The 27,427-nt window shown below is 49.2% G+C and overlaps 1 protein-coding gene across 7 annotated transcripts in view; it reads right to left on the bottom strand.

Moving 5' to 3' along the window:
- tiam2b (TIAM Rac1 associated GEF 2b) overlaps positions 1-27,427 on the bottom strand; it is a 48,314-nt gene that overhangs the window by 5,438 nt on the left and 15,449 nt on the right. For 4 of the 7 annotated variants that reach the window (XM_088089794.1, XM_088089796.1, XM_088089795.1 and 1 more), the window contains 19 exons: positions 25,115-26,215; positions 23,970-24,432; positions 23,408-23,583; positions 19,108-19,332; positions 13,586-13,771; positions 13,352-13,501; positions 12,541-12,615; positions 11,225-11,297; positions 9,736-9,825; positions 8,718-8,900; positions 8,206-8,285; positions 6,331-6,519; positions 5,747-5,815; positions 4,120-4,245; positions 3,386-3,494; positions 2,993-3,172; positions 1,834-1,952; positions 1,615-1,723; positions 1,470-1,528 (listed from right to left, as the gene is read on the bottom strand). In XM_088089794.1, the coding sequence (XP_087945920.1) occupies positions 1,470-1,528; positions 1,615-1,723; positions 1,834-1,952; positions 2,993-3,172; positions 3,386-3,494; positions 4,120-4,245; positions 5,747-5,815; positions 6,331-6,519; positions 8,206-8,285; positions 8,718-8,900; positions 9,736-9,825; positions 11,225-11,297; positions 12,541-12,615; positions 13,352-13,501; positions 13,586-13,771; positions 19,108-19,332; positions 23,408-23,583; positions 23,970-24,432; positions 25,115-26,209 (3,756 nt within the window). In that variant the 5' untranslated portion in view covers positions 26,210-26,215. Of the gene's footprint in view, positions 1-1,469; positions 1,529-1,614; positions 1,724-1,833; positions 1,953-2,992; positions 3,173-3,385; positions 3,495-4,119; positions 4,246-5,746; positions 5,816-6,330; positions 6,520-8,205; positions 8,286-8,717; positions 8,901-9,735; positions 9,826-11,224; positions 11,298-12,540; positions 12,616-13,351; positions 13,502-13,585; positions 13,772-19,107; positions 19,333-23,407; positions 23,584-23,969; positions 24,433-25,114; positions 26,216-26,881 lie in introns of all 7 variants that reach the window. The other 3 variants (XM_088089798.1, XM_088089799.1, XM_088089800.1) reach the window with 3 other exon arrangements.

The following is a 27,427-nucleotide window of genomic DNA, read 5'->3' as shown; positions in this document are numbered from 1 at the left end:
GAGCTGCAGAGAGAGCTGCAGAGAGAGCTGCAGAGAGAGAGGCAGAGAGAGCGGCAGAGAGAGCTGCAGAGAGAGCTGCAGAGAGCGGCAGAGAGAGCGGCAGAGAGAGAGGCAGAGAGAGTTGCAGAGAGAGCTGCAGAGAGAGCGGTAGAGAGAGCTGCAGAGAGAGCGGCAGAGAGAGGCAGAGAGAGAGCGGCAGAGAGAGCGCAGAGAGCTGCAGAGAGAGCTGCAGAGAGAGCGGCAGAGAGAGCAGTAGAGAGAGAGGCAGAGAGAGAGAGGCAGAGAGAGCGGCAGAGAGAGCTGCAGAGAGAGCTGCAGAGAGCTGCAGAGAGAGCGGCAGAGAGAGCGGCAGAGAAAGGCAGAGAGAGCTGCAGAGAGAGCTGGCAGAGAGAGGCAGAGAGAGCTGCAGAGAGAGAGGCAGAGAGAGCGCAGAGAGAGCTGCAGAGAGCTGCAGAGCGGCAGAGAGAGCGGCAGAGAGAGAGGCGGAGAGAGAGGCAGAGAGAGCGGCAGAGAGAGCGGCAGAGAGAGCTGCAGAGAGCGCAGAGAGAGCGCAGAGAGAGGCAGAGAGAGCTGCAGAGAGCTGCAGAGAGCTGCAGAGAGAGCGGCAGAGAGAGCGCAGAGAGCTGCAGAGAGAGAGCTGCAGAGAGAGCTGCAGAGAGAGAGGCAGAGAGAGCGGCAGAGAGAGAGGCAGAGAGAGCTGCAGAGAGAGCGGCAGAGAGAGCGGCAGAAAGAGCGGCAGAGAGAGCTGCAGAGAGAGCTGCAGAGAGAGAGGCAGAGGGAGCTGCAGAGAGAGGCAGAGAGAGCGGCAGAGAGAGCTGCAGAGAGAGCGGCAGAGAGAGCTGCAGAGAGAGCAGCAGAGAGAGCAGCAGAGAGAGCTGCAGAGAGAGCTGCAGAGAGAGAGGCAGAGAGAGCTGCAGAGAGAGCGGCAGAGAGAGAGGCAGAGAGAGCGGCAGAGAGAGCGGCAGAGAGAGCGGCAGAGAGAGCGGCAGAGAGAGCGGCAGAGAGAGCTGCAGAGAGAGCGGCAGAGAGAGCTGCAGAGAGAGGCAGAGAGAGTTGCAGAGAGCTGCAGAGAGAGCAGCAGAGAGCTGCAGAGAGAGCTGCAGAGAGAGCAGCAGAGAGAGCTGCAGAGAGCTGCAGAGAGGCAGAGAGAGCGGTAGAGAGAGCGCAGAGAGAGCTGCAGAGAGAGAGGCAGAGAGAGCGGCAGAGAGAGAGGCAGAGAGAGCGGCAGAGAGAGAGGCAGAGAGAGCGGCAGAGAGAGAGGCAGAGAGAGAGGCAGAGAGAGCGGCAGAGAGAGAGGCAGAGAGAGCTGCAGAGAGAGAGGCAGAGAGAGCGGCAGAGAGAGAGGCAGAGAGAGCGGCAGAGAGAGAGGCAGAGAGAGAGGCAGAGAGAGCGGCAGAGAGAGCTGCAGAGAGAGCGGCAGAGAGAGCGGCAGAGAGAGCTGCAGAGACAGAAGATGTGAGCAGACTCACCGTCCTCTTCTTCAGCTTGCTGCTCTCGCGATAAACCAGGACGACGGCTCGTTTGAACACTGAGGAGGAAACGCAGCATCAGCATACACACACATCCTCAGCGCAGTGTGTGTGTGTGTGTGTGTGTGTTTGTGTGTTGACCCACCGAACAGCGTGAGCTCTGGATCCTTCCTCAGCCGGCCCAGAGAGGGCAGCGGGTTCAACCACACTGCAGACGAGTGCACCAGGAACTCCCCCATCGAGATCTCCGTCACCTGCAGGGGACAAACACACACACGTCTCCAGACTGTCCAACACAGGACAGACATCTGTCTGTCCGTGTGTCTGTGTGTCTGTGTGTCTGTGTGTGTGTGTGTGTGTGTACCTGTTTGTCAGGTGCGCTCTGCTCTGCAGCCAGCTGCTCGAACACACAGCCGTAATCCTCGTAGATCTTCTGCATCTCGTTGATGTGAGACGCCACTTTCTCCATCGCTCTCAGCGCCTCTGACACACACACACACACACACACACACACACACACACACACACCTTAATGTGAACAACTACGAATATTCAAACACAGACATACACATGTATATATGTATGCATGTATATAATATTTATATAAATATATTTATACATATACATTTATTTGTGTTTAAATTTGGTGTGTGCGTTACTTGGGTTACGGTGTGTGTGTGTGTACCTGTGAAGTGTGTGTACCTGTGAGGTGTGTGTGTGTACCTGTGAGGTGTGTGTGTACCTGTGAGGCGTGTATGTGTACCTGTGAAGTGTGTGTATCTGTGAGGCGTGTGTGTGTACCTGTGAAGTGTGTGTACCTGTGAAGTGTGTGTACCTGTGAGGCGTGTGTGTGTACGTGTGTGTACCTGTGAGGCGTGTGTGTGTACCTGTGAAGTGTGTGTGTGTACCTGTGAGGTGTGTGTGTGTACCTGTGAGGTGTGTGTGTGTAGCTGTTGGATGTCTGTACCTGTGAGGTGTGTGTGTACCTATGAGGTGTGTGTGTGTACCTGTGAAGTGTGTGTACCTGTGAGGTGTGTGTGTGTACCTGTGAGGCGTGTGTGTGTGTACCTGTGAGGTGTGTGTGTGTACCTGTGAAGTGTGTGTGTGTACCTGTGAGGTGTGTGTGTGTACCTGTGAAGTGTGTGTGTGTACCTGTGAGGCGTGTGTGTGTGTACCTGTGAAGTGTGTGTACCTGTGAGGTGTGTGTGTGTACCTGTGAAGCGTGTGTGTGTACCTGTGAAGTGTGTGTACCTGTGAAGTGTGTGTACCTGTGAGGTGTGTGTGTGTACCTGTGAAGTGTGTGTACCTGTGAAGTGTGTGTACCTGTGAGGTGTGTGTACCTGTGAGGCGTGTGTGTGTACCTGTGAAGTGTGTGTGTACCTGTGAGGCGTGTGTGTGTACCTGTGAGGCGTGTGTATGTGTACCTGTGAAATGTGTGTACCTGTGAGGTGTGTGTGTGTGTACCTGTGAAGTGTGTGTGTACCTGTGAGGTGTGTGTGTGTACCTGTGAAGTGTGTGTGTACCTGTGAGGTGTGTGTGTTCGGGGCTGTCGGGGTCAGTCAGGGACACCAGTTCTCTGAGCAGCAGCGGATACTTCAGGACTCTCTGAACCGGTTTGATCAGGTACGACTCCAGAGACGCCGAGTGCTGATTGGTCGGATTCCTCGCCTCCAGGAAGTGTTTGAAGGCTCCGTCCGTCTTCGCTGTGACAACGATATACGGCACTTTAGAAAACATTTTTTATTCCTTTCATATTTTCTAGAAGTTTTTCACACTTAATGTCAGATTTTATCTGTGCTTCATTGTCATGAAATTGAAGGTTCAAAGGACTTTAAATCGGCGAGTGGCGTGATGATGTCACTGAGCGAACAGTGTGTGACGTTGCGTTCGGGTGCAGTGGGACGGCAGACACTTGCCTCTCTCCAGGACCTTCTGGACTTTGGTGTGGTTGGCACAGAAGCCGCTGTAGTGCTTGAAGTGGTCGGCGTAGTAAAGAAAGGATCCTCCCAGAGAGAAGAGGAGCTTCTGAAAACACACACACACACACACACACACACACACACACACTTTAACCCTTTGAAACCTGGCTCCACCTGAACCCTGAGCAAACTGGTCAGAATATGTCCCAAAATATAAGAGAAAAAGGCAATGACCAACTTGATAAAAACTGTTCCAAAAGTTACAAGAAATCAGTAGATATTGAGAATTATTTAAAAAAAAAAAAAAGGGGGAAATATCTCAGGGAAGAAAGAAAAACGCTCGAGGAAAAAGAGATTTACAACTGTCAGAGCTTGTACTTTTAAGTAATTTCTGCTATTTCTTGGGTCATTTCTTCTTTTGTTGCTCATTGCTTTATTTCCAAGATTTTAAAAGAAATCAAGCCAATTTTTTCCCCCCCAAAATATAAGAAAAAATTATTACTTGGTTATTGGTTCAAAACATGTTTGACAAATTGCAAGAAATTAGTAGATTTAGAGAATTATTTTTTAAAAAGCCAGGGAAAATGTCTCGAGAAGAAAAAAAGAAAAAAGAAAAGAAAAAAGCTAGTGAACAACTATAGTCATAATGATCATAGTTACATATATGAAATTTAGTTACAGAATTACTATCATTTTTAAGCACTTTTCTTAAATCATTTCCTTTTTTTCACCTTGAACTGCGCCGGCGTCTCCAGACGGCTGAAGTTCGGACACGAGGCGATTCGCTCCTCCAGCGTCTGCAGGAAAACTCTCTGGAAGTCCAACATCTCCGGCAGGCTGCCGAACAGCAGCTCCATCTGAGGACAGACGCCAAAGACACCTGAACCTGGACCTCCATCTGAACCTGGACCTCCATCTGAACCTCCATCTGAGGACAGACGCCAAAGACACCTGAACCTGGACCTCCATCTGAACCTGGACCTCCATCTGAACCTCCATCTGAGGACAGATGCCAAAGACACCTGAACCTGGACCTCCATCTGAACCTGGACCTCCATCTGAACCTGAACCTACATCTGAACCTCCATCTGAGGACACACGCCAAAGACACCTGAACCTGGACCTCCATCTGAACCTGAACCTCCATCTGAACCTGAACCTACATCTGAACCTCCATCTGAGGACACACGCCAAAGACACCTGAACCTGGACCTCCATCTGAACCTGAACCTCCATCTGAACCTGAACCTGAACCTGAACCTGAACCTCCATCTGAGGACAGACGCCAAAGACACCTGAACCTGGACCTCCATCTGAACCTGAACCTCCATCTGAACCTGAACCTGAACCTGAACCTCCATCTGAGGACAGACGCCAAAGACACCTGAACCTGGACCTCCATCTGAACCTGAACCTCCATCTGAACCTGAACCTGAACCTGAACCTCCATCTGAGGACAGACGCCAAAGACACCTGAACCTGAACCTCCATCTGAACCCGAACCTGAACCTCCATCTGAACCCGAACCTGGACCTCCATCTGAACCTGAACTTCCATCTGAGGACAGACACCAATGACACATGAACCTGGACCTCCATCTGAACCTGAACCTCCATCTGAACCTGAACCTCCATCTGAACCTGAACCTCCATCTGAGGACAGATGCCAAAGACACCTGAACCTGGACCTCCATCTGAACCTGGACCTACATCTGAACCTGAACCTGAACCTCCATCTGAGGACAGACGCCAAAGACACCTGAACCTGGACCTCCATCTGAACCTGAACCTGAAACTCCATCTGAACCTGAACCTGGACCTCCATCTGAACCTGGACCTACATCTGAACCTGAACCTCCATCTGAACCTGAACCTGAACCTCCATCTGAGGACAGACGCCAAAGACACCTGAACCTGGACCTCCATCTGAACCTGAACCTGAAACTCCATCTGAACCTGAACCTGGACCTCCATCTGAACCTGAACCTCCATCTGAACCTGAACTTCCATCTGAGGACAGACACCAATGACACATGAACCTGAACCTCCATCTGAACCTGAACCTCCATCTGAACCTGAACCTCCATCTGAACCTGAACCTGAACCTCCATATGAACCTGAACCTGAACCTCCATATGAACCTGAACCTGAACCTCCATATGAACCTGGATCTCCATCTGAAGCACTGTGTGTATGTGTGTCTGTGTGTGTGTGTGTGTGTTTGTCTCAGTGTGTGTGTCTCAGTGTGTGTGTCTCTGTGTGTGTGTGTGTGTGTGTGTGTCTCTGTGTGTGTCTCTGCGTCTGTGTGTGTGTGTGTGTGTGTGTGTGTGTGTGTGTGTGTGTGTGTGTGTGTGTGTACCTCGTCTTTACTGAGGAAGGTCTCCCTCTGCAGTGGAGTCAGGTAGACGTCAAACAGACAGACCAGGTCCTGAGGGGGACCACAGAGAAACATCAGTTAAATAAGAAACACTGATTACTGCAACGACACCACTTAACACAATAAAAGGTTAAACGAACGAACGAACGAACTAAAATACAAACCAAATGCAAATATTTACTTTTTCTGACCTTTTTTCAACTCAACACACAAAAAACTTTTTAGAGAAAAAAAGCCAAAATGTTTTCTTGAATTGCCCAAAAAATGATTAAAATACGAAACAAACCCACTTGTTTTCTTTCAGTTGTTCCTCCCTCCAAAAAAAATGTTTCTGTAAACTCTAAAAATCACCAAATATTTTAAAGAACAAAAAGCAAAAAGGTTTCCTTGAGAACATATGACCCCCCGCCGATTTCTCTCAAACTTTCGAAGAGCACAAAACAAAAACAGCTTCGTTCTATTCCTGAAAAACTGAAAAAATGTTTTCCAGAAAAACGGTCGAAAACGTGAATCTGGAGAATAACTCAGCGCAGAGACGAGGACGAGCTCTGCGGCGTCTCGCTGACCTTCACGTACGACTTCTCCGTGTCCACCAGCTCCTCCACCACTTTAACCAGACGCTGACACACGCTCAGGTGGGCGGGGCCGGGGGGCCGCCGCGCCGCCTCTCGGCCGTACGGGTTCCTGGGGACGTCTGCCTCCGCCGCTCGGCCTTCTGGGAAGGTTTGGTAAAGAGCGTGAACCCGCTCCACGTTCTGAGGACAAAATCAGACACCGTCCTCACATAAAGAGACTGTAATGACCCGCTGACACACGGACACACACACACACAGACAAACACACACATGCACAAACAAACACACACACACACACACACACACACCTACACACACAAACAAACACACACACACACACACACACACACCTACACACACAAACAAACACACACACACACACACACACACACGAGGACAGAGACGCGGACAGAGAGACAGGAAGACAGAGATGCGGACAGAGAGACAGGAGGACAGAGACGCGGACAGAGAGACAGCAGGACAGAGACGCGGACAGAGAGACAGGAGGACAGAGACGCGGACAGAGAGACAGCAGGACAGAGACGCGGACAGGGAGACAGGAGGACAGAGACGCGGACAGAGAGACAGCAGGACAGAGACGCGGACAGAGAGACAGCAGGACAGAGACGCGGACAGGGAGACAGGAGGACAGAGACGCGGACAGAGAGACAGCAGGACAGAGACGCGGACAGAGAGACAGCAGGACAGAGACGCGGACAGAGAGACAGGAGGACAGAGACGCGGACAGGGAGACAGGAGGACAGAGACGCGGACAGAGAGACAGGAGGACAGAGACGTGGACAGGTTACCAGCAGGACGAGGCGGTCGGTCGGCTGGCGGCGTTTTGGGCAGCAGGCCGCCGCCTCGTCCACCAGCCGCTGCAGCAGACCCACACCAGCAAACACCTCCCCTCCCTGCTCCTCCTGCTCCTCCTGCTCCTCCTGCTCCTCCTCCAGCCTCTCCTCGTCCTCCTCCAGCGGCAGCACCCAGCACAGAGCGCCCATGTTCAGAGAGCAGGAGGTCGCCGAGGCTTCAGCTGGGGTCAGAGGTCGCCCGCGGGCACCGCCGGCAGCAGAGGAGCCGCCGGTGAGGAACAACATGGAAGAGCAGCGAGCGTGTCTCCGAGAGGAGGTGACACACAAACACTCTGCAGGAGTAAACCGGATTACCTCCTGATCACAGGTCATGTGACACACACACGGCGTCTGAGCCCCACGGAGCACAGGAGGATTATGGGAAAGGATTTCTGCTGTTTTAAGGGCATATATATATACACACACACACACATACATACATATACACTATATATATATATATATATATATATAAATACTGTGTACTATATATATATAAATACTGTATATATGTATATATATGTGTGTGTATCATTTTATATTACTTTATATTATTTGATTTACTTTTTTAAATCTATTTTTGTGTTTAAAAAGAGAAAAAACAAACAGGTGAGTGTGAGTTTTAATCGTAAAAACGTAAACGGAACTTTCCGTAATCAGCAGCCGAAAGTCAAAAATGTGAACAATACCGAACGTCCGTGAACATCCGAAAAATGTAAAAAAAAAAAAAAAAAAAAAAAGGGCAGGATGTGAAAGGTGTTTTATTTTTTCAGACGGGACGTATTTCTAAAATAATTCGGTTCGTTCTCTGAATCGGCGCCGGTTGTTCTGGTGGATTTTCTTGCTCATGTTTGATTTTGTTTGTTTTTTTTTCGAGTTCTGCCTCTCACTAACGGTGACCTTTGACCTCCACAGTCCGATGGGTTCGTCGAGTCCGGCGGTCTCAAGGTTCAAACATTCACACACAGCAGAGGACAAAGAGGACAAACCGAAATGAAGACGTCAGTCTCACCCGTCGCTGCAGCTCGCCGTCCTCGCGGCGCTCTGACGAGACGTCGTCACAAACAGGAAGTGAGGCGTCATCTAAAGAATCTGTGACAATAAAAAAACTGGTTTGAAAAATCAGGTTTAAGTTTGTTCTCGTGTTTTTTGCTGTAACATAATTTAAATATAAAATTATTATAATTATTAATATCGTTTTCTGGGCACTTCACGAGACTTTACACTCGTTCTTCGGGAACACATCCGGTTCTGTCTTTTCTCACTGTGACTGTTAAAGGGTTAACTCACAGCCCAGTGGCCCCCTTAGATGGCCCCTATGAATGCATACATCCCATAATACCTGCACATCAGAAGAACTCCCACAAACAGGAAAACATCACATCGCCGCACATTTTCTCACGCTTTTGTTTTGAAAGTCAACATTCAGGGGCTCAAATTTAATATGTTTAACTCTTTATAAAAAGCACCTGTGTTTATAAACCTGTGTGTGTGTGTGTGTGTGTGTGTGTGTGTGTGTGGTACCGGTCACAGTGCAGGTGTGGAGGTCTGGTGGCGCCGGCGGCTGCGGCGGCTCGGGGGCGTCCTGGTCTCTACGGAGCAGCAGCTGCAGCTTCTGCTGGCTGAAGAGACTCTGCAGGAGGTCCAGGTCCAGACCGGAGACCATGGCCCCGTTCACAGCCAGCACCTCGTCCCCCGCCCTGAGGCCTGATGGGACACACACACACACACACACACACACACACACACACACACACACACACACACACACACACACATTATTACTCCAGATGAAAAAAGTGACATAATTCAAAATAAAACTCAATAGGAAGTCTGCTGTCACCCCTTCACATTAAAGCTCGGTCACAAACACAGACAGAGCGGTGGCGCCCCCTGCTGTCAGGACTCTGAAAATGCAACGCTGACATTTTTGATTATTGTGACTCAGTTCAAATGTTTCATGTCCCTAAAACCTGAACAACCTGAGCTCAGAGCTTTTTCAGATCAATAATAAAAGTATTTAAACTGTCATGAAAACAACCCAAAAATCTGACTTTTTTTAAAATCTGATTTTACAAAATAAAAAAAAACACATTGATGCAAAAAAATGTAAATGTAGAGTAAAAGTAAGCAAATTGGCTTTTTTTAAGCATGGGAATAAAGTGATGAAATGACCCAGTTTGCAACAAATATGTAACGAGTACCAGAAAATTACCAGAAAACTACCAGAAAATTACCAGAAAACTACCAGAAAATTACCAGAAAATTACCAGAAAACTACCAGAAAATTACCAGAAAACTACCAGAAAATTACCAGAAAACTACCAGAAAATTACAGAAAATTACCAGAAAACTACCAGAAAATTACCAGAAAACTACCAGAAAATTACAGAAAATTACCAGAAAATTACAGAAAACTACCAGAAAATTACCAGAAAATTACTTTTTAATTTGCACACAAAAAACAACCATAAAAATAAACAAACCCCCACAGAAATGCAGTGGACTGTCCCTTTAAACAGAAACCTCAGCAGACTCTGACCTTCTGCAGCCGACGGCCCGCACGGCTCCACCTCGCTCACGAACACGTGACTTTTTCCCGCTCCGTCCACGTGACCCGTCACCGCAAAACCTGCACAGACACAAACGCACAACACGAAACAAACGTTTATTTAAAAAAAATACGTAAAACTTCAGACAAAAAACGTAATTTTTCATACTTTGAAATCTTTTACAACAAAACTAAATTACAGACGAATGATCAAATAATGTTTCACTGATTTATTTCAGACTGTAACTGCAAACTTTCAAAGCTTTAAACCGAGGGGCATTCGGTCGTCTGAAAAAATCCAAAATAAAATAATAAAAATAAATAACAATAATACAATACTTTACTACTCTACAACAGGACGCTCCTGCTGCCTAAATATACATTTACACTTCAAAAGATACACACAGTTTTATTACTTCATACATCATTTATTCAACTGCATCAAAGCCCCACTGACACAATACACAAGTACACACGAGTACAAGTACACACGAGTGCAAGAACACATGAGTACAAGGACACACGAGTACAAGAACACACGAGTGCAAGAACACACGAGTACAAGTACACATGAGTACGAGAACACACAAGTACAAGAACACACGAGTACAAGAACACACGAGGACAAGTACAAACGAATACAAGTACACACATATACAAGAACACACAAGTACAAGAACACACGAGGAAAAGTACAAGAAGACACGAGTGAGTACAGACGAGTACATTTTCAGTGTGTGTGTGTGTGTGTGTGTGTTTCAGTGTGTGTGTGTGTGTGTTTCAGTGTGTGTGTGTGTTTCAGTGTGTGTGTGTGTGCGTGTTTCAGTGTGTGTGTTGTGTGTGTGTGTGTGTGTTTCAGTGTGCGTGTGTGTGTTTCTGTGTGTGTGTGTGTGTGTGTGTGTGTTTCAGTGTGTGTGTGTGTGTTTCTGTGTGTGTTTCAGTGTGTTTGTGTGTGTGTGTGCGTGTGTTTCTGTGTGTGTGTGTGTCAGTGTGTGTGCATGTGTGTGTGTTTCTGCGTGTGTGCATGTGTTTCAGTGTGTGTGTGTGTTTCTGTGTGTGTGTGTGTGTTTCTGTGTGTGTGTGTGTGTGTGTGTGTGTTTCTGTGTGTGTGTGTGTGTGTGTGTGTGTGTGTGTTTCTGTGTGTGTGTGTTTCTGTGTGTGTGTGTTTGTTTGTGTGTGTGTGTGTGTGTGTGTGTTTCTGTGTGTGTGTGTTTGTGTGTGTGTGTGTGTGTGTTTGTCTCAGTGTGTGTGTTTCTGTGTGTGTGTGTGTGTGTGTGTTTCTGTGTGTGTGTGTGTTTGTTTCTGTGTGTGTGTGTGTGTGTGTGTGTGTGTGTGTTTTTGTGTGTGTGTGTGTGTGTGTGTTTCTGTGTGTGTGTGTGTGTTTGTTTCTGTGTGTGTGTGTGTGTGTGTGTGTGTGTGTGTGTGTGTGTGTGTGTGTGTGTGTGTGTGTGTTTCTGTGTGTGTGTGTGTGTGTTCTCACCACAGTCGTGCTCCTCGTGGCGTCGACAGACGTTCAGAGTGAAAACAGCCGACAGCTTCAGCTCATCAAACATCTGAACAACAAGACAACAGACTGATCAGACTGATCAATCAATGAATCAAATTCACTGATTTCAGTCTCATTTAGATCTGAAACACTTCACTATATTTATTGATCAGTTCAAACAGGCGCAAATACAATGTTACACACATATAATCACAAAACGAAATGAAGGAGGCGTAAAAAGAAAACAGGCCGTCTTTAACGGGACGATCTGATCGCCTCAAACCTCAGACCCTCATCAGAGCAGAAAAACAGGACTTGTATTATTTCTGGGTGTCATTCTGGGCTTTTGACTCTGAATTTGTCATTTTGACTATTTTCCACCTGATGAGGTCATTTTGACCATATTTGGCAGATGGAGGAAATACATGCTATTTCCACTAGGTGACCTGTCACAGTTAATGTAGCTGCTGATCACTGACATATCCCAGACTGTCAGCAGCTACATTCACACACTGACATATCCCAGACTGTCAGCAGCTACATTCACACACTGACATATCCCAGACTGTCAGCAGCTACATTCACACACTGACAGATCCCAGACTGTCAGCAGCTACACTCACACACTGACATATCCCAGACTGTCAGCAGCTACACTCACACACTGACAGATCCCAGACTGTCAGCAGCTACACTCACACACTGACATATCCCAGACTGTCAGCAGCTACACTCACACACTGACAGATCCCAGACTGTCAGCAGCTACACTCACACACTGACAGATCCCAGACTGTCAGCAGCTACACTCACACACTGAGGAGGAGAAGATTAAAGAAATCATTTCTCTACTACTTTTTTTAAATCAAAAACATAGTGGCCTCATGACAAAAACCTGGCATTTAAAGGGTTAAAATTCTGAAAATTAATGGATATTTAATATTTATGATCAGGACTGATGCTGGTTTAAAAAAAACTCAGTGAAAGTAGAAAATCATGTTATTATATTATAGATATTATTATATTAATGAATAATACTGTTTAAAGCTTGAAAAGTGCATTTTGTGCACAGAGCAATACGAGTGTGTGTGATATTAAAATGGGCCTTAAGGGGTTAAATCTGGAAAGAATAAAATCTGTTGGGTTGCGTCGTGTTAAATAGTTTGATGTAATTTTTGGGTTTTATTACAAAACTAAATGCTTTAAACACGTAACCTCTGTCAGCTGATCATCATTCACGTGTCTGCTGTGATGACTGAATCTGAGCAGCGAGCACAGAGCCATCAGAAAACGCCCCTCAGTGAACGCACCTGCAGCGCCGCAGGACGTCCCGCGGGGGGCGCCGCCGCCCTCCGCCAGCTCACAGCGTCACATTTCACCTGCAGCTCAAAGAAAACACGATCCAGCTTCATCGAAACATTTCATATTCAGAGTTACTCTGATTTATGTGCACACAAACCAACAGGACCCTTAAAACAGAGGACTAAAGGAGGAGAGAGGAGGAGAGAGGAGGAGGAGAGAGGAGAAACCCAACAGCACTGAGGAGGAGAGAGGAGGAGAGAGGAGCAGAGAGGAGGAGAGAGGAGGAGAGAGGAGGAGAGAAGAGGAGGAGCAGAGAGGAGGAGAGAGGAGAGGAGAGGAGGAGAGAGGATCAGAGAGGAGGAGAGAGGAGGAGCAGAGAAGAGAAGAGAGGAGGAGGAGCAGAGAGGAGAAGAGAGGAGGAGGAGCAGAGAGGAGGAGCGGAGAGGAGGAGCAGCATTTCTCGGTGAAAGTGATCTACGTTAAAGGAAACGTGTCCTTCTTTGTTTCGGTTATTAAAAGAAGGTAGTGACGCGCGGAGCCGGCCGGGTCACACCGGTTTCACTCTCAGAGGGAATCCGAATTAAAAGCTGCGATGGTTCAGTTTGGGCTGCATGTTCGTATCAATAAAGTTTGGAGACGTCCCCTTGAGACATCAGGTTTAGGAGGGGTGAGGTCGCAGTCGCAACGACCTTTGACCTCTTCAGTCCTCCAGATGATGAACCGAGAACCTGAAAACACGACGTCTGCGTCCTCGTCTCAAATGTCCCCGTGAACCCCCTCGGTCCTGTGTGTCCTCAGTTGTCGGGTGCGATGTCTTACCTGGGACGTGGAGTGTCCGTTGTCCCCGCTGCGTCTCTTGAGTCCGTCCAGAGTCCTCAGAGAGGACGGCAGGCCCCTCCTCCTCCTGCCGCCTCCCGTGGACAGCGAGCGACAGCGCCGCCTCAGCGTCCCCTCGTCTCTGCTGCACACCTGAGGACAGACCACACGTGCACCGTCAGAGACATCAGAGACAGAAAGATGGACGCCGTGTATCCCATCGGAGGCCGCCGTTACCAGAGCGTGGAAGGAGGACACGGAGAAGACCCCCAGGCGTCCCAGCGAGCTCTTGGAGGGCCGGCTGGCGACGGCGAGGAGGCTCTTGGGGTTCGGGAGCTCGCCGCCCTGCAGGCTGGACAGGTAGCAGCGCAGCCGGAACAGATCCAGGTTCAGCTTCTCCAGGTTCTGCTCCCACTGCTGGATCTGCACACAGCGGGGACAGCGGGGACAGCGGGGACAGCGAGACATCAGCTGCACACACAGCTCCAATCATTCATTCCTAGGACTTTCCAGGACTTTGAGGCAAATTTTAAAGATCAAACATTCACTGAAATGACGATCAATAATTCTGATCAGTTCTTCATCAGCAATCATCACTTTATTATATACAGAACTGAGGTCACACACACACTCACACACACACACACACACACACACACACACACACACACACACTCTCACCTCGCTCACACACACACACACTCACACACACACACTCTCACACACACACTGACCTGGCTCACACACACACACACACACACACACACACTCTCACACACACCCTCACCTGGCTCACACACACACACACACTGACCTGGCTCACACACACACACTCACACACACTGACCTGGCTCACACACTCTCACACACACTGACCTGGCTCACACACACACACTCACACACACTGACCTGGCTCATACACTCTCACACACACTGACCTGGCTCACACACACACTGACCTGGCTCACACACACACACTGACCTGGCTCACACACACACTGACCTGGCTCACACACACACACTGACCTGGCTCACACACTCACACACACACTGACCTGGCTCACACACACACACTCACACACACTGACCTGGCTCACACACACACACTGACCTGGCTCACACACACACTGACCTGGCTCACACACACACACACACACACACAGACCTGACACACACACACACACTGACCTGGCTCACACACACACACTGACCTGGCTCACACACACACACTGACCTGGCTCACACACACACACACACACACACTGACCTGGCTCACACACACACACTGACCTGGCTCACACACTCACACACACACTGACCTGGCTCACACACACACTCACACACACTGACCTGGCTCACACACACACACTGACCTGGCTCACACACACACACTGACCTGGCTCACACACACACACTGGCTCACACACACACTGACCTGGCTCACACACACTGACCTGGCTCACACACACACTGACCTGGCTCACACACACACACACTGACCTGGCTCACACACACACACTGACCTGGCTCACACACACACACTGACCTGGCTCACACACACACTGACCTGGCTCACACACACACACACTGACCTGGCTCACACACACTCACACACACTGACCTGGCTCACACACACACACTGACCTGGCTCACACACACACACTGACCTGGCTCACACACACACTGACCTGGCTCACACACACACTGACCTGGCTCACACACACACACACTGACCTGGCTCACACACACACACTGACCTGGCTCACACACACACACACACACTGACCTGGCTCACACACACACACTGACCTGGCTCACACACACACTGACCTGGCTCACACACACACTGACCTGGCTCACACACACACACTGACCTGGCTCACACACACACACTGACCTGGCTCACACACACACTGACCTGGCTCACACACACACACTGACCTGGCTCACACACTCACACACACACTGACCTGGCTCACACACACACACTGACCTGGCTCACACACACACTGACCTGGCTCACACACACTGACCTCGCTCACACACACACACTGACCTCGCTCACACACACACACTGACCTGGCTCACACACACACACTGACCTGGCTCACACACACACACACACCTCGCTCACACACACACAGACCTCGCTCACACACACACACTGACTTGGCTCACACACTCACACTGACCTGGCTCACACACACACACTGACCTGGCTCACACACACACACTGACCTGGCTCACACACACACACTGACCTGGCTCACACACACACACTGACCTGGCTCACACACACACTGACCTGGCTCACACACACACACACTGACCTGGCTCACACACACACTGACCTGGCTCACACACACACACTGACCTGGCTCACACACACACACTGACCTGGCTCACACACACACACACACACTGACCTGGCTCACACACACACACTGACCTGGCTCACACACACACTGACCTGGCTCACACACACACACTGACCTGGCTCACACACACACACACACTGACCTGGCTCACACACACACACACTGACCTTGCACCCACACACACACACACACCTCGCTCTCACACACACACTGACCTGGCTCACACACTCACACACACACTGACCTGGCTCACACACACACACTGACCTGGCTCACACACACACTGACCTCGCTCACACACACACACTGACCTGGCTCACACACACACACTGACCTGGCTCACACACACACACTGACCTGGCTCACACACACACACACTCCCCCCGCTCACACACACACACTGCCCTCTCTCACACACACACACTGACCTGGCTCACACACACACACTGACCTGGCTCACACACACACACTGACCTGGCTCACACACACACTGACCTGGCTCACACACACACACTGACCTGGCTCACACACACACACTGACCTGGCTCACACACACACACACACACTGACCTGGCACACACACACACTGACCTGGCTCACACACACACACACTCACCCCTCTCACACACACACACTGACCTGGCTCACACACACACACTGACCTGGCTCACACACACACACACTGTCCTCGCTCACACACACACACTGACCTGGCTCACACACACACTGACCTGGCTCACACACACACACTGACCTGGCTCACACACACTGACCTGGCTCACACACACACACTGACCTGGCTCACACACACACTGACCTGGCTCACACACACACACACACACTGACCTAACACACACACACACACACACCTCCCTCACACACACACACACTGACCTGGCTCACACACACACACTGACCTGGCTCACACACACACACTGACCTCGCTCACACACACACTGACCTGGCTCACACACACACACTGACCTGGCTCACACACACACACTGACCTGGCTCACACACACACTGACCTGGCTCACACACACACACTGACCTGGCTCACACACACACACTGACCTGGCTCACACACACACACACACTGACCTAGCTCACACACACACACACACACCTCTCACACACACACACACACACTGACCTGGCTCACACACACACTGACCTGGCTCACACACACACACTGACCTGGCTCACACACACACACTGACCTGGCTCACACACACACACTGACCTGGCTCCACACACACACACTGACCTGGCTCACACACACACTGACCTGGCTCACACACACACACACACTGACCTGGCTCACACACACACACTGACCTGGCTCACACACACACACTGACCTGGCTCACACACACACACTGACCTGGCTCACACACACACTGACCTGGCTCACACACACACTGACCTGGCTCACACACACACACTGACCTGGCTCACACACACACACTGACCTGGCTCACACACACACACTGACCTGGCTCACACACACACACTGACCTGGCTCACACACACACACACACACACTGACCTGGCTCACACACACACTGACCTGGCTCACACACACACACTGACCTGGCTCACACACACACACTGACCTGGCTCACACACACACACTGACCTGGCTCACACACACACTGACCTGGCTCACACACACACACTGACCTGGCTCACACACACACACTGACCTGGCTCACACACACACACACACCTGGCTCACACACACACACACACACACTGACCTGGCTCACACACACACACACACACTGACCTGGCTCACACACACACTGACCTGGCTCACACACCCACACACACCGACCTGGCTCACACACTCACACTGCCCGCGCTCACACACACACTGACCTGGCTCACACACACACTGACCTGGCTCACACACACACACTGACCTGGCTCACACACACACACACACTGACCTGGCGCACACACACACACTGACCTGGCTCACACACACACACTGACCTGGCTCACACACACACTGACCTGGCTCACACACACACACTGACTTGGCTCACACACACACACTGACCTGGCTCACACACACACTGACCTGGCTCACACACACACTGACCTGGCTCACACACACACACTGACCTGGCTCACACACACACACTGACCTGGCTCACACACACACACTGACCTGGCTCACACACACACACTGACCTGGCTCACACACACACACTGACCTGGCTCACACACACACACTGACCTGGCTCACACACACACTGACCTGGCTCACACACACACACTGACCTGGCTCACACACACACACTGCCCTCGCTCACACACACACACTGACCTGGCTCACACACACACACTGACCTGGCTCACACACACACACTGACCTGGCTCACACACACACTGACCTGGCTCACACACACACTGACCTGGCTCACACACACACACTGACCTGGCTCACACACACTGACCTGGCTCACACACACACTGACCTGGCTCACACACACACACTGACCTGGCTCACACACACACACTGACCTGGCTCACACACACACACACACACACACTGACCTGGCTCACACACACACACTGACCTGGCTCACACACACACACTGACCTGGCTCACACACACACACACTGACCTGGCTCACACACACACTGACCTGGCTCACACACACACAGACCTGGCTCCACACACACACACACTGACCTGGCTCACACACACACACTGACCTGGCTCACACACACACTCACACACACTGAACTCGCTCACACACACACTGACCTGGCTCACACACACACTGACCTGGCTCACACACACACACTGACCTGGCTCACACACACACACACACACACACTGACCTGGCTCACACACACACACACTGCCCAGACTCACACACACACACTGACCTGGCTCACACACACACACTGACCTGGCTCACACACACACACACACACACTGACCTGGCTCACACACACACACTGACCTGGCTCACACACACACACTCCCCTGGCCCACACACACACACTGACCTGGCTCACACACACACTGACCTGGCTCACACACACACACTGACCTGGCTCACACACGCACACTGACCTGGCTCACACACACACACTGACCTGGCTCACACACACACACTGACCTGGCTCACACACACACACTGACCTGGCTCACACACACACACTGACCTGGCTCACACACACACACTGACCTGGCTCACACACACACTCACCTCTCTCACACACACACTGACCTGGCTCACACACACACACTGACCTGGCTCACACACACACTGACCTGGCTCACACACACACACTGACCTGGCTCACACACACACTGACCTGGCTCACACACACACTGACCTGGCTCACACACACACTGACCTGGCTCTCCACAGCCCTCCTGTTCTTGAGCTCCTTGATGACGCTCAGCTGCAGCTCTGCCATCTTCCTCATTTTTCCGTCCATGTCGATCTTGTGCAGCAGCGAGCGGCTCTGGCGGCGCAGCAGCCGCAGCGTGTCCTCCGTCCCGTGACGCTTCGCCAGCAGCGAGGCACTCGCCGAGTGGATCGCCGTCACCCAGTTCTCCAGGTCGGTCTGCGTGGTGGCCTGGACGGAGGGAGGGGACAAAGACAGAGTCTGTTTAAGTTTTGTTGGACGTATGTACGATTTTAGGACATTATTAGGACTTCAGGAAACATTTCTCAGATATTAGGAGACATTTCTCAGACTTTAGGAGACGTTTCTCAGACTTTAGGAGACATTTCTCAGACTTTAGGAGACGTTTCTCAGACTTTAGGAGACATTTCTCAGACTTTAGGAGACGTTTCTCAGATATTAGGAGACGTTTCTCAGACTTTAGGAGACGTTTCTCAGATATTAGGAGACGTTTCTCAGATATTAGGAGACGTTTCTCAGACATTAGGAGACATTTCTCAGACTTTAGGAGACATTTCTCAAACTTTACGAGATGTTTCTCAGACTTTAGGAGACGTTTCTCAGATATTAGGAGACGTTTCTCAGATATTAGGAGACGTTTCTCAGATATTAGGAGACGTTTCTCAGACTTTAGGAGACGTTTCTCAGATATTAGGAGACATTTCTCAGACTTTAGGAGACGTTTCTCAGATATTAGGAGACGTTTCTCAGACTTTAGGAGACGTTTCTCAGATATTAGGAGACATTTCTCAGACTTTAGGAGACGTTTCGCAGACATTAGGAGACATTTCTCAGATATTAGGAGACATTTCTCAGACTTTAGGAGACGTTTCACAGACTTTAGGAGACGTTTCACAGACTTTAGGAGACATTTCTCAGACTTTAGGAGACATTTCTCAGACTTTAGGAAACGTTTCTCAGATATTAGGAGACGTTTCTCAGACATTAGAAGACGTTTCTCAGACATTAGGAGACGTTTCTCAGATATTAGGAGACATTTCTCAGATATTAGGAGACGTTTCTCAGACATTAGGAGACATTTCTCAGACTTTAGGAGACATTTCTCAGACTTTAGGAGACGTTTCTCAGACATTAGGAGACATTTCTCAGATATTAGGAGACGCTTCTCAGATATTAGGAGACGTTTCTCAAACTTTACGAGATGTTTCTCAGACTTTAGGAGACGTTTCTCAGATATTAGGAGACGTATCTCAGATATTAGGAGACATTTCTCAGACTTTAGGAGACATTTCTCAGATATTAGGAGACGTTTCTCAGACTTTAGGAGACGTTTCTCAGACTTTAGGAGACGTTTCTCAGATATTAGAAGACGTTTCTCAGACTTTAGGAGACATTTCTCAGACTTTAGGAGACGTTTCTCAGATATTAGGAGACGTTTCTCAGACTTTAGGAGACATTTCTCAGATATTAGGAGACATTTCTCAGATATTAGGAGACATTTCTCAGATATTAGGAGACGTTTCTCAGACATTAGGAGACATTTCTCAGACTATAGGAGACATTTCACAGACATTAGGAGACATTTCTCTGAAATTAGTAGACATTTCTCAGACTTTACGAGATGTTTCTCAGACTTTAGGAGACATTTCTCAGATATTAGGAGACGCTTTCTCAGATATTAGGAGACGTTTCTCAGACTTTAGGAGACATTTCTCAGATATTAGGAGACGTTTCTCAGACTTTAGGAGACGTTTCTCAGACTTTAGGAGACATTTCTCAGATATTAGGAGACGTTTCTCAGATATTAGGAGACATTTCTCAGATATTAGGAGACGTTTCTCAGATATTAGGAGACGTTTCTCAGACTTTAGGAGACGTTTCTCAGATATTAGGAGACGTTTCTCAGACTTTAGGAGACGTTTCTCAGACTTTAGGAGACGTTTCTCAGATATTAGGAGACGTTTCTCAGATATTAGGAGACGTTTCTCAGATATTAGGAGACGTTTCTCAGATATTAGGAGACATTTCTCAGATATTAGGAGACGTTTCTCAGACATTAGGAGACATTTCTCAGACTTTAGGAGACATTTCTCAGACTTTAGGAGACGTTTCTCAGACATTAGGAGACATTTCTCAGATATTAGGAGACATTTCTCAGACTTTACGAGACGTTTCTCAGACTTTAGGAGACATTTCTCAGATATTAGGAGACGTTTCTCAGACTTTAGGAGACGTTTCTCAGACTTTAGGAGACATTTCTCAGATATTAGGAGACGTTTCTCAGACTTTAGGAGACGTTTCTCAGACTTTAGGAGACATTTCTCAGACTTTAGGAGACGTTTCTCAGAGTTTTTAGGATTTTATGTTTTCGTGAACAGAAAGCTGATAAAGTTCACTTTTGGTTTTTGATGTTTTTTAAGTTAAACCAGCAGGAAGTGACTCTGTCAGCTGTTTGTGATGAGGAGGATTAAAGCGACTCTTTAGGAGGAGTCCTGACTCCCTCTACAGCCTCCTCCTCCTCTCTCCTCCTCCTCCTCCTCTCTCCTCCTCCTCTCTCTCCTCCTCCTCCTCCTCTCTCTCTCTCCTCCTCCTCTCTCATCATCATCACCATCATCACCATCACCATCATCATCATCATCACCATCATCATCATCATCATCATTACCACCACCATCATCATCATCACCATCATCACCACCACCATCATCATCACCATCATCATCATCACCATCATCATCATCACCATCATCATCATCATCATCATCATCACCATCATCAACATCATCATCATCACCATCATCAACATCATCATCATCACCACCATCATCATCATCATCACCATCATCATCATCATCACCACCATCATCATCACCATCATCATCAACACCATCATCAACACCACCATCATCACCATCATCATCGTCATCGCCACCATCATCATCATCATCACCATCATCATCATCATCACCACCATCATCATCACCATCATCATCAACACCATCATCAACACCACCATCATCACCATCATCATCGTCATCGCCACCATCATCACCATCATCATCGTCATCGCCACCATCATCACCATCATCATCGTCATCGCCACCATCATCACCATCATCATCGTCATCGCCACCATCATCACCATCATCATCGTCATCGCCACCATCATCACCATCATCATCGTCATCGCCACCATCATCACCATCATCATCGTCATCGCCACCATCATCACCATCATCATCGTCATCGCCACCATCATCACCATCATCATCGTCATCGCCACCATCATCACCATCATCATCGTCATCGCCACCATCATCACCATCATCATCGTCATCATCACATAGAGCCGTCCACAGACACACTGCTGAGGCTAAATCAACCAAACACATCCAGCAATCACAATCAGGACAAATCGGAGGGGTCTCTAATTTAGGAGGAATTCAACGAGAGCTTCCCGGAAAATGAAGAAAGTCAGAGTTATTTAGTGAAAAGAGTCGGTCTGATTCGAGGACTGCTGGTGCGTTCAGGGACACTCCCACTCTTGAGATGAACAGTTTCACAGCCGTGTTTGTCTGCTGAGTCAGCTCTCAGATATCAGTAAACTTTATTTCCTGCTCACATTTGAAAGAAAAATCGAACTATAACGTCCTGTCTGCCTGTGTCCCTGCATATTTTGAGAAATGGGACGTGCTGTGTCAAATATGGAGCAATCTGGACACGCAGGGTCACAGAATACAAGTCATGTAGTTACAAATTTTACCTTTAGGGACTGTTCTTTATTAACCCTTTAGAGACTGTTTGTCTCAGTTTAGTCTCTTTCCTTCTTCCTGTTGTGATAACTGTGTGTGTGTTGATGCATGTGTCCTAAATGTAGTCCAGATTGTGTATTTGAGTGTAATCAGTGAATTTGCAGCTCAGCTCCTACAATAAGTCTAAAATACACTGTGGAAACTAAATAGTTACATTCAGACTGTTCAGGTCCAAAAATGCTCCATTGAAACCCATTCAAACTGACATTTTTGATCCCACAGCCATCAGAGCAGAAAAACAGGACTTGTATTATTTCTGGGTGTCATTCTGGGCTTTTGACTCTGAATTTGTCATTTTGACTATTTTCCACCTGATGAGGTCATTTTGACCATATTTGGCATATGGAGGAAATACATGCTATTTCCACTAGGTGACCTGTCACAGTCAATGTAGCGGCTCATGGTTGACGTCTGTCCTTGAAGAAATAAATAACACTGATGAAATATTAAGTGTGTCTCCTGAGACTTCTCACCTGGAACAGGTAGACGTCTCCGTGCGAGTTGCTCAGACAGAAGACGTGCTCCTTCTTGGGATGTTCGGGGACGGCCTGGACGATGCTATCGTCGGCCAGCAGAGCGTAACGAGGAGACCGTTCCCGCTCCGCGCTGACGGTTTTCATGTAAGTCTCATAGAACAGCAGAGTGCAGCCTGCAGGGACAGACAGATCTGTTACTGTCGCATCTTTTAACATCAGACTCATCAGTTTCATGGAGGACAAGACCAGAATCCATGCAGCAGAAACACAGATATCAGCAGTTTATTCCACACATCCCTCATTAAACCTGCAGCCTACATTACCCACGATGCCCGGGAACGTCTCAGTGTTAGACTGCTGTGTGTGACACTGTGTGAAGCATCCTAAAATCCTGAAAATGTCCTAAAATCCTGGAAATGTCCAAAAATCCTAGAAATGTCCTAAAATCCTAGTAACGTCTAAAAAGCAGTTCGTGTGAATCCTAAAGGCTCACAGGAAGTGGGCGTGGCCTCTGGCTGTCCTGCAGGGATGCGTTTCCTGTCTGTTTTCGGGGACCAACCTTTCAGAGTGACCCAGTAGTGTCTCCACTTGCGGCGAGCGACCAGCTCCAGCTTCCCGTCCCTGCTGACGGTGAGGAGGGCTTTGAAGGAGAGCCACCCGGCCCGCCGCACCACGCCCTGCTCCTTCTCAAACAGGACGTCCAGCTGCTTGCCTCCTCTGACCTCCACATCTCTATCCGGCTCCTCCTCCTCCTCCTCCTCCTCCTCGCCCTCTGAAATCTCGGTGCAGTCGGTGGCGCTGCTGCAGCCCGTCTCCAGCTCCTGCATGAAGTTCTCGTAAACGTTCTGCCGCTGGATGTCACTCTGGTTCTGGTTCTGGTTCTGGTTCAGGTTCAGGTTCAGGCTTCTGGAGGAGCCACAGTGAAATGCTGGGAACTGGTTCTGGTTCAGAGAGTGGAGCGGGTTGGAGGACCACAGCGAGCCGCCGAAGAAAAGGTCACTGGTGTCGCTGCCGTGCGGCTCCTGCAGAGGAAACACAAACTCTGTTATTTATCCTGAGTTAAGGTTTGTGACAGACTCTGCAAACGGACACTGTGAATATAAAACACGCCTCATGGAAACACATCAGTCTGGAAAAAAAACTCCCATTTATCTTCACATATTTAGGTGGCGCAGAGTAAGAGCACGGCATCAACCAGGACGCGGGCACAGCCACAGGCAGGATCCCAGCATCAGCACAACAGACGGACACTGAATATAAAACACGTCAGTCTGGAAAAACACATTTATCCCAGAATAGTTTTTCCTCTGGCATGAGCTGGGAATTGAGGCGATTGTAAAAAGCTGCATTTTATTTGACTTTTTTATTATTATGTTTTTTTACATTTTTGGTGATTTTTTAATAAATCCTTCAAAAATCACCAAAAATTAGCCCACGTATCAGCCAAAAACAGTAAAAACAGAAATTATTACTGAATTTTCAAATCTTCCTGAAAATATCTTGTGTTAGTACACATTTGGTTCCATGATTTTCCCAAAACTTTCAGGGAACATTTAGTTTTCCAAACCTTTTCCAGGCCTGGAAATTGATCCCTGCAAGTTCCCTGACTTTTCCAGGTTTTCCATGACTGTACAGACGCTGCTCTGAACATGTGAAACCTGCGCTGACTTCCTGTGACATGATGTTTGACTGTGTTTGACTCACCTGGATCCGCCTCTTCTTCCTGCTCAGACTTCCCGTCCAGTCGCTGAGTCGTCTGATTCGACTCTTCAGGAAGTCTTTGCGGCTGTTCCCGGCGGCGGCGGGCTCTGCCCTGCGACAGGGAAGCGTGAGGGAAGAGTAATGCTGCTCCACGCCTCTTCCTGAACCCTCCTCCTCCTGGATGACATCTTCCAGCAGCAGTGCCGAGGAGGAGATGGCGCTCCTCTCCTGCAGCGCGGCGTCGGGCGTGGCGGGGAAGGCGGGCAGCGTGTTGTGGTAAACGCTGTCCAGTGAGGCAGAGGAAGGAGATGCCGGACTGAAGTCTCTCAGATCGGCCTGCAGGATCACCGAGTCCCCGATGCCGCTGTCCTCCGTCCGCCCGGAGGAGCAGGTGTTGTACCCGGCGGCGGTGGGGAAGAGGAAGCTGGAGGTAAATCCAGGCGAGATGTCCATCTTGGCGGAGAAGACGGTGTGGTAGCCGCTGCTGGAGGCGGCGGTCTCCTTGGTGCGGGTAGAGGAGTAGGTGGTGTAGCCGCTGCTGTTCGCCACGCTCTGCCCACAGACGAACACATTGTCCATCAGCTCGCCGCCAGTCCCCCATGGCGAGTCGTACCAGGAGCCGTCGGAGCTGAGCGAGCTGCCTTTACTGGTGCGGAGGGAAGGTTCAGCGACTGGGGGGGCAGCGGTGGCGGCGGGGAGGCCGCCAAGCCCCTGTGTCTCCATGGTGACGCCCCTGGCGTTGGTGAACTCCACCCTCATGCTGCCATCTTTGCTGAGCAGCACCTTTGGACTGCCTCTGCTCTCCAGGGATGCCCGCTCGCCACACATCCCGTTACCGACGCCGCCGTTCTCCACGTAGCCAAACTGGCTCCCCCTGATGACCTTTTGAGGAACCACCTTGTGCTCATAATGCCAGGAGGCGCACGGAGGGCCGGCAGTGGCGTGCTGGCTCAGGTAGCTCCTCCCCCGGCTCCTGCAGCCTCCCTGACTGCTCCTCCACCAGCTGCGAGCTGACGGCACCTCCTCCCTCCTGGAAGAGACCCGCAGCGAACAGGAGGCCCGGGCAGGAGAGACCACGCTGCTGTCCACGTTTCCCATCACCCCCTGCAGGAGCCAGCAACCAGCAACCAGCAGGACGTCACCGACATGAAACAGAAACAGACGCTGACGGTCAGCTCACTGAACACAGTTTGGTTATTCACAGCAAATATTTCAGTCTTTAAAGTTTGAACTTTTTTATCCCTAAAAACAAACAGAGCTACAGGAGCCCACGCCTCCTCTCCGCCTCCTCCTCCTCCTCCTCCTTTTGATTTTTGATTGTGTATTTCTAAGATTTTTGTACATTTCCATTATATATTTTTTTATACTCTATTATATTTATTTTCTGCTAATTTATGCCTCTAAATGCTACACACACACACACACACACACACACACACACACACACACACACACACACATTCACTTTTTTGGAACTAATCTGACAGTGTCCAAACAGGCTGCAGGAGAAAACCCAGAAAAATGAAAATTTAAATTAGAATCAGAAACATTTTACACTTTGACCAGAAGCTTCCAATATTCTCATTTACTGAATGCTTTTAAGTAATTTTTTATTTATTTAATTTGGGTTACTTTTTCAGTTATTTAGTAACTGGCTCAAAAAACAGACTGCAGTTTGAAAAACAGACGGATCTAAGAATACAAATGAAGAAGCGACAGCTTCCAAAAACTCCTCTTCGTGAATGAACGACTATAAAAAGCACTTCGGACCTTTGAATTTAATACTTCATTACTGATGTGACGGTGCGGTCGGTGAAGCCTGCATCAGGACTCTGCCTGCTCAGACCGCCGCCGCCTCGGTCCTCCTCCTCAGTCCTCCTCCTCGGTCCTCCTCCTCTCCGTCTGTTTCCTGCGTGTTTCATCCAGAACGGTTTCTCAGTTTGGGCTCAACCAGCTGATCCGCCGAACATCGTCAGCGCCACACTGACGGCTCATCACACCTCAGCCGAAATCACAAAAACCGGATTACACTTCAGATCTCGAAAACTAAAACAGCCAGAAATCCTTTGAAACCTGGATCCTTTTCCTCGTTTTTTCCCGCTGCGTTCAGACACATTTCACAAGCTGTTTGACTTTTAAAACCCGAGCAAACTTCCGATTTCTTTTTTTAAAAACAGCCAATGACCGAGCGGCAAAACACGTCCCACAAAACACAAGCACGGAGTCAACTGTGACAAAGGGGAGGGCTGGCAAAATACCCGAGACAGTCAGGAAAAAGGTCCAGAAACCATAGTTATCTTTTTATTTATTTGATGT

This window comes from Plectropomus leopardus, chromosome 16 (genome assembly GCF_026936395.1).
Source record: "Plectropomus leopardus strain MGB_pleo_1.0 chromosome 16, ASM2693639v1, whole genome shotgun sequence".
NCBI lineage: Eukaryota > Metazoa > Chordata > Actinopteri > Perciformes > Serranidae > Plectropomus > Plectropomus leopardus.
Note: the sequence above shows the minus strand (reverse complement) of the source record. Positions and strands in the feature narration are given on the sequence as shown.